Genomic DNA, 11,086 nt, shown 5'->3' with positions numbered 1-11,086 from the left:
TAAATTAAGTTAATTTATTAACACTGTAAAATGTAAACTCCACCACAGCACAGCAACAATTCTTAGATGAGAGAGAGAGAGAGAGGGGTCACAGTCAACCACATAAATTACGCTACTCTTCTCATGCTCTTCTGTGCGCTGGTGCACATGCCTCCAATCAGACGTCCCAGTAATAAATGAGCTTGTGTCAGAAGTCTTTCCAAATGCAATACATACAAAACAAAATAAAGCATGACGCTTCTCACAATATGTGAGTTGGTTGCAGTTTTAGTGGTGAACACCTTTTGCACAACTGGATTTTTTGTGCTTTGTTGTGGGCGGCGATTCAAACAGTTTTGTAAAAGACAAGGATCAGGACGGGCAAAGTAATCTATTTCCTCCATCTCTCATCTCTCTCGCCATGTATCTCTGCCGCACTGACATCATGTTCACTGTTCGGTTCGCCGTCGCCTCCACTACAACGGCAGACTTCCCAAGTTAAAAAAACTCATTTTTAATGAAGATAAATTGTGCCTTCATCAGTAGTGGATTAGAGATATACAGTGAAGTTCACCAGAGGGCCAATTCAATGCAGTTTGGTTCAGGTAGATATTTCCTAATGCAGAAAATAACAATCTTAGTGTACAATTTATTTATGATGCTTTATAATAATAAATACGTGCCATAAAATATTTGCTTGCGTGCTTGCATTAATTATCTGTGCCCATGTTTTTATAAAATAAATAATTGCCCAAAATGTTTTTTGCTCAGGTGCTCTGTGCGCTCGCATTTTATCTGGTGCCCTATTGTGCCTCTGTATAGTACTGGGTCAGCTGACGCCCCTGGCCGCACCGTGCGCCATACATGCACTCCATCATTATTCACTCTCACTAGACATGGAGACACTTTAGTATATTCTGCTGTAAAATCAGGTGACTGTAAAAAAGTAAACTGACACTTATTGGCTTATTTTTCTGACTGATCCAATCAGCTCTCTGATCAACCAGTCGCCTGGAACGCTGGTTGATCAGAGCATCGCTTTGGACAGAAACGCTGCACAGGTTTCAGCAGCAATCACAGTAGTTCTAATCCGAACATGATGCATGAATCATTGTACTGCCGCTTGCTCTCACTGGCATTAAAAAACACCACCTCCCAGAGTCTAAAATCCGGGATAATTTATCCGACTCGCGGTCATCCATGAACAACTATCGATATCAGGGAGACTCCTGGAACTTCCAGGAGACTTGGGATGTCTGCAACCACCACCACCACCACCATATTTAACATCAGGTGCTTCAAACCAGGATCCTGTAAACCTATTTACTGATGAAGCATCGCTGCTAGAAATACCTTTAGATCCAATACTTAGTCTTTTAAATACTTTAAATCAAATGTTGTCCTAAAAGGAGTCAGATCAACAAATCTGCATAGAGGATTGTATTTGTGAAAAGTGTTTCTCTAAAAACCCAAAACTTGCCAATTAACTGTTAATTTAGCTAAATTGCTGCTTTTTGGATAATGTGAAGTGTAGAGCTTTGCCTCAAATAAACATTTTTAGTTTAAATAAATAAATAAAAGCCCAAATTTGACTATTAGGAGAGAACATAAACATCTTTAGCTAAAAGATTGGATGCTGTTATGGTTTAAATGAATTTCACGTCTCTTAAAGGGACTTTATGATCTGCAGCTGTAAATAACTTGGAAGGAAATGAAAACAATTCTTTTACTGTGAGGATTTCTTTATTTGAACAAAAACTAGAGAAAAATACAGAAATCTCTTGACATGTAAAAGTGCCATTTTTTACTCAGCTTGAAAAAAAAACATTTAACATGTTCACAACAGTCTGGAAAAAACATCAGTAGCAGCTGGTCAAGCTTTTCTGGATCTAATAGAGGTTTTCATCTTTTCCCCTTTTTACAACAGGAATTTTAATAGATGCAGTTTTGAAGGACTTTAACATTTAAAAAGAAAAATTAACATCACGCTCATAACACTCTTGCCCCATCTTCCTTAAAATATTAAAACCCGACAGCATAATCACTGACTTTAAGATCACTTCATTTAGAACAAGTCCAGATTAGTTGGTGGAGCTAATCTTGTCTACAAGGCTGCTAGTCTCAAAATGTCCCTCTGCTGTTTCGACAACATATGATATAAAGAATATCAACGTGATCAAAGATCCTCCTTAGGTCCATTTCAAGAAGCAGGTTTAACAAACTGATTCAAATCCATAACTCAAATTGATCTAGCCTAAGGTTGAGTTTTCGGTCCTCTCAGACTTGAACACGTGCATAACAGGTATGAAAATCAGTGGAGCCCCGATATGACGAGTCACCATGGCAACAGGCAACAAGAGGTGCCTATACCAGCCCAATGGAACTAGAGATTTTAATGAAAAAATGTGTTTAAAAGACAGAGAACCGGCTGCGAAGGAGAGGAAGATGGAGAGAAGATTGCTGCTCAAGTTAATGTGTAGGTTTATATAAAGGGGCTTTAGCAGGTCGTTTTTACACTTATTAAAAGTACTCTCCTGTCTGTTGTTTCATTTGTAGATCACTAAAATAAGATTCTGCAGAATCAAAATCAGATCCCTAGACTGAACTACAATATATTTCCTAGGGCTGCAACAAAGGATTATTTTGCATATCTCTTAATCTGTCAATTGTTTCTTCAATTAATAATTGGATAGCAAAAGATTTCTTAAAGAAGATTTTTTTTTTACAAAATTAAATCAGGTGAAACTAATTTCTTTTCACTTGAGTTCTGGAGAGAGCATATTAACAAATGTTATATATATTTTTTCTATTACAGTTTTGCTATAATTACTGCTCTAAATGGGTCTCTGTCAGATAAAGGCAGATTTTAGAGTCCCTTCACTCCCTTCAGTCCCTTCACTCCGGTTAATGGCATCCAATCTCTCGAGGATCAGAAGGTTATTATCACTGAACGAATTCTAACCTCAAGTAAGTTCCTTTTCCCCAGCAGAATTAATTAATCGATTTATGTCTAATCTGAAAATAATTTCAGTCGTTCTTCATGTACTTTAAAAATAAAGAAAAATGAAATGCTCTGCATATCGCTTATATTAAACAAACCATAAACAAATAAATCTAATATCCTTTCAACTGATTTGTAGAATCCTCTCCCTATAAATATTTAATTCTCTGTGAAAAACTGTCAATCAAGCTTCAATAAGATCCTCGTCCAATGGACATACAAGGTTTTTTTTTTTTTTTCTTAACGTGTTTAGCTGACCTAGTGAAGGTTTTTTTTTTTTTAGCACAAAACTACGACAAAAATCGTACTAAATCAGGAGAAAAAACGAGTTTACTGAGGAAAACCTGCTCCCGTCCAGGTTAGCTCCGGGGAGGATGTTACTACGGCGACTGAAACAGAGGCTGAGTAAATTCTCTTTGTGAAGCAGAAAAACTCAGTTTTCCCATTTTTCTGGTTTAGAAAACATAGTTTTCAGTAAACCTGCTTCGTGAAACGAACCCCTGAAAAGGAACTGATGTTTTTTTCTTGTTTTGTTCCTAAAGGTTTAGAGAAGTTACTCTTTAGAAGTTCTTCACATGACTTCATTTAGTAAATCATAAATTTAGAGTCAGTTTAAACACTTCACAAACTAAGTATTAAATAATCTAAATTCAGTAAAGGTCCACTTTGGTTTGATCCTTTTCAAACTGTTAACTTCAGCCAAATAAATTGGATTAACATCAAATAAATACCCCAAAGGAATTATCTAATGTAATCCAGGTACTGCTTATATAGAAGCTTTAACCTCCTTAACAAACCAACAATAAAGTTGCACAAAAAGGTTTTAATTCAGTGAATCTCAGTCTAATTATTCCTATAGTAAACATTTAAATGCAGTCAGAGTAACACTTTGTTGGGGAACAAACAGTTCAGCAAAGATGAACAGACGTGCAAAGCTGCACCGACAACGAGACATTTGTATTCAGTCTTCCAAACCAGAGTTTTAAAGGTGAGTCTGGCTCCCAGAGACTTCAGCCCACCTGATCCTTTTTCTTTCCAGCTCTAACAGACGGCAGCTCAGGAGGGTCCAAAGGAAAAGGCCTTCTTTGATTCTCATCCACTCCCCTCAGAGTCTGGAGCTGTGGCTTGAGAAAAGCTGCCGGGGGTTAAACTCAAACCTAACAGGAGAAAAATAAACACATAAATGATGTCAGAATTTTGAATATGGATGTTTTTTTTTTATTGTAACTTGTTTGGTAATGATTTCTGTACCTGATAATGGTTTAAAGGGAAGATCTGTACTGAAAATCTCAGCCTGTGTCTGTTGTACAGTTTCAACCTGATGTCTAAGGTCTGTTTCATTAAATGTCATTGCTGCACGCCAACCAATACAGAAGATTAATACCAAAAACTAAACCATGTAAGATGAGGAAAGCTGAGCTACAGAAATAAAAGTCATTGATGGAAATTATGGATCAAATTTATCATTCTGCATTATGTTAAATGGTAAACAAGTTGTATTTTATCCCTCTTACTGACGCTTTTTGACGTAAAATGTGTCACATTAAGTGCATTAATACATAATGCTTGGATAAAAAAACAATTTAATGTTTCATATCAAAAAGAAGATATTATGCTTAAAGAGTAGAATATAACATAATAAATGTCGTTTTAACCAATTAATGAGGTCTGTGGTTAATTAATTCCCTTTCACATATATTTATGTAGGTATATAGTAAACAATAAATACTTATTCCCATAACAAGGTTTATTCGTAAGACGTTACTGTTTAACCAAAGTAATTAGTTTTGACTATAACTACTTTCCATTATGGTAAAAAACAGGGACAGATCAGAACAGGGCTGATTACCGAGCAATAAGGGCTGCATGATGTCTCGTTCTCTCTTTGCAGAGTGAAATAAATGTAATATAATAATTAAGATATAAAAATACTATGTGTGAATTTATCTCATTATTTGAGGTCAAACTATTCTATGACTCGTTTAAGCCTAATTGCCGAGGCCATACTTTAAAATGAGTAGTTTTAGCCCATTTTTGACCTCATACCATGAACTAATTACTGAGGTCACACAATAATATGTGTTATTTTAGCTCTTTTTTGTGGTCATAGTATTCTATGTGTGATGTTAGACAATAACAGAAGTCATAATATATTGTTATATTGTTTATTTTATCTCATTGTTGAGGTCAAACTATACTATCACTTGTTTTAGCCAATTACTGAGGTCATACTCTTCTATGCGACATTTCATTTCAACTTTTGAGGTCAGTAAATTGGAGTCAGTTTGTGTGAAAAATGTTTTAACGCTTTGAACACACCTTGGATGGTAAACCCCGGGTGTTCGACACGTCTGCCCGGAGCAGGACTGCAGCATCATCAGCCGATGGTTCATTTTTTCCAGCACTTCCTGCTCGATGGTCTTTGCGATGTTTTTTAGCTGGTAGGGGTCTGCTGTCACATTGTAAACCTCCACAAACACCTGGAGGACAGACAAACGTTCACCGTTTCACATCCAGCCACCAGGTGTCACCAAAGTCTGAGTGGTTGTTAAAAGGTTGTCAAACATCACTGCCCTCATGCTTACAGTGTGTTTATTAAGGTAGCACAGTAGGGAGGCTAAACTGATTGCAGCTGAGCTATTCTGAGAGAGCTACCCCTACTTACAGGTCATATTCTATCATCTGTTTAATTTGTAAAAAGATATGCAAGCTAACTGCTCAGAAATGAAATGCAGACAACACCAGCTCAGAAGAAGGAGAACAGTCTGTTTGTTTAGCTAAAAAAGGATTTTAGATAAAAGGGAAATCAGAACCTGTCAAAGTCAAATGTAAAGTGCGTTATAAATAAAATTAATTGTTATTATTATTACCTCGTTGTCATCGAACTCGCAGTACTGCAGGTTAGCAGTGGGGGCAACAGTGCGCACGCAAGCGTAAGTGTTGTTGAATGAGTCCTCGCACACACAGTCTGGGAAACATTCCTGCAGAAAAATAAATAAATGAAACTTAAGCTCCATATGTTAGTTTAACAGACAGAAGGTGAATTTGATCCCAGCTTTGCATACAGACACTCCGGGTCCCAACAACGGGCAGGCTGGATCCGAAACGTTCCTTCCTTCTCCCTCATACTCCACCAGGATGTCTGTTCTCCAGCTGCTGGCGTTCACCTTCCCTTGCTGGCCAAATAACAAACACATTTAAAATTCGTTTTATAGCCACTAAGTTTTCTTTCAACTCACTAAAAAAACCTGAGGATTATAATATTTCTCTCAACGAGTCAGGGTCTGAACATGATATGCTAGCTTAAATCGATTCACATACCCTGCTAAGATCTAATTACATGTATCTTGAAGTCACTCCTAGATGCAGGACATTTCAGGCTGGGAATCAGAACAGTTTTTTTGACAGATTTGGAAGAAGTCGCTTTAGATCAGGTGGTTTTAAGCATCGCCTCAAAAAAGATTAAAATAGGGGGGAAAAAAAGAGTTGGGATGCACCAAAATGAACATTTTTGTCCGAAACCGAAAACAAAAAATAAGGGAACCAATGCTGAAAATCAAAAGAAGCATGGCATTTCTGGCTATGGTGTGTAATAACCCCGACTAAAATCAAGGAGACACTGGGAAACTTTCCTGGCTTTTCAAACAGACTGAGTTTGCATGTTTGGTGTCAGATTCCTTCTCTGTGTTGCACAGTTCTCTTAATCAGAATGGTGATGGGTACATTTAGATTCTATTGCACACTTGCAACGTTTGAATTCACACCACTTGACTCAAAACTTGTCTGTTTACTCTACTCCAACCATTTTTTAGTCCTTTGCACGCTGGGCAATGTTTCTGCATGCTGGCTGTGCTTGGCTTACAATCCACCCCCCCACCCCCCGCTGGCTGTGCTGTCTGTCGTGACATCATAGGTTTTATATTAGTTAAATGTCTATCAGCAGAAATGCGCACTTTTCCATCATTTTCAGCCTCATACCTACTTAGAAACATGTTTGTCTTCAAGTTTGAACCGTTTGCTGCTTTCATTGAGTCGCAACACCAGGATAAACTCCAGAGCGCAATGGATTAGGGAAAACCTAAACATTTTAAATTTAAAAATGTTTACCCTATTCAGGCTTTAAAAATTGTTGTTTATTCAGAAAGCAGCTCAAGTTAATAACTAAAAGACCAAAATTAAAACAATTTATAAACAAATTAAAATTCATAATAGGATTCCAATTATTGTTTAATAGTTTTTAATAAATAAAATGTGACATTTAAACTAATAGAATTTAGTAAAAAGGTACAAATATTATATTTTATGCTGACAAATAAATCATGGTGATAAATAGCAATGAAAATTACTGAAAATATTAATTCCTAATATCAACAAAGAAAAGAAAAATGTTTTGCACATAAATTAGAAATCCGATTTTTACACAAACTGTATAGAAAAATAAGCTATTTTTACTTAATTAACAGGCTCAACGGGATTTCCTCAATAACTTTTTATTTGCTAAATCCCAGAAATAAATGCAAAAGATGCAGAAGAAACAAAACATTTGAATAAAGATTCTTCAGATTCTTTGCAATCAAAAGAAAAGGTGCCAACTTCTAAAAATGTTTACAGATATTGATGAAATCTGTTTAATAAGGATTTTAACAAATACAAATAATCTTATACATTCTTAAAGTGAATAGGGTAAATATATAGTTTCAACATTAATTAGAATAAAATAAATAGAATTTCTCATAAAGAAAATAAAAAAACAGCAGGTTGTCTCACCATTACTGGCAGGAAGGACATGCCGTCCATTTGAGTCCTGTTGACATTGTAGCCGGCGATGTCCAGGATGGTCGGACCGAGGTCAACGTTTGCCACCGGCATCTAAGAACAGATCGTTAAAAATACAGAATTATAATTTCATTGTGCAGGAAATCAGAAGATTAATTCAGCAAAGAAAAGAAGCTGATCCTAAACGCCAGAATGAAAACAGGAAAAACAAAACACATTACTGAAAACAGGCAGGTATAGAAAATAAAACATATGCAGATAATAAAATATAACTCCTGTTTGCACGACAAAACACTTCAGACACATTCACAGTTAGGTGGAGTCAGAAAAACCTATAGAAGAATCTGGGCCTTCAGTGTCACAATGATACATGTAGCGACTGATTGAGCAGCGATGATACTGACAGACGGACGTGAAGCGAGTAAAAAGATAATTCTGTTTTCTGGAGACATTAAGGGACGCATGAGCTGCTGACTGAGCAGCTGACTGAGCATCGTACTTCTAGTAAACCAGATTTATAAGCTTTGCCGTTTGTTCTAACTCTGGCTGTCAATCAGGAGGCCATGAGCATTTTATAGATCTTTAGCTGTTTAATTCATTATCTGTTATATATCTATATTTAGCCACTTTTATCAATGTTACTGATCACTGTGGTCGCAAAATTTAGATTTCTGTTGTTTCATATATTTAGTTATGATATCTGTCCAGTAGGGCCGGGTAAAAAAATCAATTCCTTAACATTTTTGCCGTCTAGGGAATGAGATTGATTTATTTTATAGTGACCTGCGTGACGTTCACATTCAAATGAGCAGGAAAGATGCACTAAAGATGAGTTCAAGCCAGACAGCTGCAAATATGGCCAACAGGTCGACTGAAGACATTAACGAATGGAGGCTGAGCAGCAATCACCCTGAAGTTACAGACAACGCTGCACATACGGTTTGTTCAGTGAAGATAATGCAGCTCACGCATGTCTGCTGTGTCACGTCTGCTCGCTCGACGGAGGATTCACTTTTTCACTTTGCACAAACAAGTTTGCACTTATGAGACAGTTTTGTTCACTTCTCATGTTTAAACTGTCTGATTTACAATTTTGCACTTTGTGTTTAATGTGACAGAAAAAAATAAAATACATGAGTATTTTGAAACGCAGTTGAACAACTTTCATTATAGTAAAAACAGATCGAATCGAAATTAACCGATTTAGAACCGATTGAATCAAAATCGAATCGATTCCGGACTTTGGCAGAAACACCCAGCCCTCCTATCCAGTGAAAAATGTTTTTACTCAGTCAGTTTCACCTGCAAGGCCACAAAGTGTCCGAGTTAGAAGTATTTTGCAAACAAGAAATACCTATTCCATAACGAGCCAAATTGTTTTTCAAGAATTGTTATTGTTAAACCAAAGTGTGTGTGATTTCTTTTGACTCTGACACAACCTGCACAGCTGTTTCCTTATTGTAAGTAAAGGAGACAAACAGTCTAGATCAGATCAGGGCTGATTACCGAGCAAAAAGAGCTGAACTGTTCTCTCTTTGCTAAGATATAGAAATAAAGTGCCGACTGAGTGAAATCCATCAATCTGTTTATTTAACTGGGGCGAATGTTTTTATCCCACTGCATCATTTTGCCGCATGTCCCCCCCCCCGATCTCATATCCCCCCTTTCCTTTCAGTCTTCTGTCTAAAAAACAAGCCACTAGAAAAAGCTTTTTTTTCCTCTAGGTTTTCCATATGGGGACAGACTGCTAAATACCTGCCAGAAAAAAAAAACATCCCCACATTATGATGGTACCACCACCGTTCCTCAAAGTAGAAACAGACATTTTTTTCCTAAGGTATCATCACCTCAAAGAAAGTCATTTATTCTTATCTAACATCTTTAAACCCTGGAAAAAAAATAAACAGGCAGCTTTTTTTCTTCTGGCAGCCAAACAATCAAAGCCCGATCAGCTGTTATCAATAATAATAGTTTACTTTGAACAGTAGCAGGTGTTCTGTGGGGAATTATTAGGTGAAATGTAGAGTTAAGGCTGATTTATGCTCAGAAACCAGGTCGTCTGCGTGTGTTGCATTGAACGCAAATATGCCCCGCCCCTATCGCAGATACCTCTGTAAAATAGTAGGTGACTGCAGACAGTGCCGCAGACAGGAGGCCTCTGATTGGTCAAATCTGCATCTGCTCTACACTATGCGCCTTTTTCCTGTTTGGTTCCTTACCGGCTTGTTTTTTTTGTCTGACCGCCATTGTAGAAAACGACTGGTGAAGATGGAGCAGCTAGCAGAGCGAGGTGCGCCAGAACGCTGGGACCCTTTTTCCACCTGGATCCCCGCTCTTTTTGGGACTCATGTTCCTCCATTGTCGGACAGACTTGCCCTTTCGGTTTTTCCACTTTCTCACTGCCTCTGCCCTTATCTAGACCCACAGCTAGTTCCTGATTGGCCCTCTTGTGTTGTGGAGTGGAATAACAGTGCAGACAACGCTTCAATATTGGGCAGCGAAAAGCTCACTGCAACAAACTGCTGGGGGACGATAACCAGCCTTTAGGCTGCAACAAACACACATATGACCTCCAGAAGCAGAGATGAAACAGATTAAAGCAAAAATCTTTGCTTGCAATTGGCTTTGTTATGTTTTTTTAAACTTCATTTTAAATGAAAAAGTCGCTACTAAATTCATTGCAACTACAGACTGAACATTTGCTCTTATTATTTGTCCAATAAATAAAGAGAAACTATGAACTTGACAGATAGAATTTCTCCAAACAGATTAAAAACAGAGGTGAGACGGTGGGAACATGGGTACCTGGCTGGTCTGGTTGGGTTTGATGCTCGGTCCTCTGACCATGAGAGGAACTCTGATGTCGAACTCATAGAGCTGCCGTTTGTCCAGCGGCAGAGAGAACTGACCTGATTCAGAGCCAAACAGGTTAATTTATGTCACCAGGAGGAGAAAAGAGGAAAGGATCATGTCTAAGGTACCGACCCACCTGTGTGGTAGCCATTATCGGATGTAAAGAAGATGTAGGTGTTCTCTAGTTCACCGCTCTCCTCCAGATTCTTCACGATTTTCTCCACCAGGTCGTCCACTGACAGGAGAGTTCTCCATCTAGAGCAACATTTGATCATTGAACAGAGCGATAAAGATGGATATAAAAGACCAAAAATAAAACTACAAACCGTTTCCTGAAGGCATCATCCAGGAACTGAACAGAGGAGTTGGTCATGGGGGTTTTCGCCTGTCGGATCAACCAGTGTTTGTCCTGAACAGAGAAAATTAGGTCAACACTCATCCATCCATCCATCCATCATCTTCCTCTTATCCAGGGTC

General features: G+C 37.7%; 1 protein-coding gene across 1 annotated transcript in view; it reads right to left on the bottom strand.

Moving 5' to 3' along the window:
- Positions 1–4,012: 4,012 nt before the first annotated feature.
- gns (glucosamine (N-acetyl)-6-sulfatase) overlaps positions 4,013–11,086 on the bottom strand; it is a 14,692-nt gene continuing 7,618 nt past the window's right edge. The window contains 8 exon segments of the mRNA XM_015404757.1: positions 4,013–4,137; positions 5,300–5,460; positions 5,851–5,961; positions 6,046–6,156; positions 7,748–7,849; positions 10,562–10,665; positions 10,746–10,864; positions 10,936–11,018. Of these exon segments, the coding sequence (XP_015260243.1) occupies positions 4,086–4,137; positions 5,300–5,460; positions 5,851–5,961; positions 6,046–6,156; positions 7,748–7,849; positions 10,562–10,665; positions 10,746–10,864; positions 10,936–11,018 (843 nt within the window). The 3' untranslated portion in view covers positions 4,013–4,085.

This window comes from Cyprinodon variegatus, unplaced genomic scaffold (genome assembly GCF_000732505.1).
Source record: "Cyprinodon variegatus isolate N-32 unplaced genomic scaffold, C_variegatus-1.0 Scaffold1851, whole genome shotgun sequence".
NCBI lineage: Eukaryota > Metazoa > Chordata > Actinopteri > Cyprinodontiformes > Cyprinodontidae > Cyprinodon > Cyprinodon variegatus.
The sequence above is the reverse complement of the archived record's forward strand: the minus strand, read 5'-3'. Positions and strand labels throughout refer to the sequence as shown.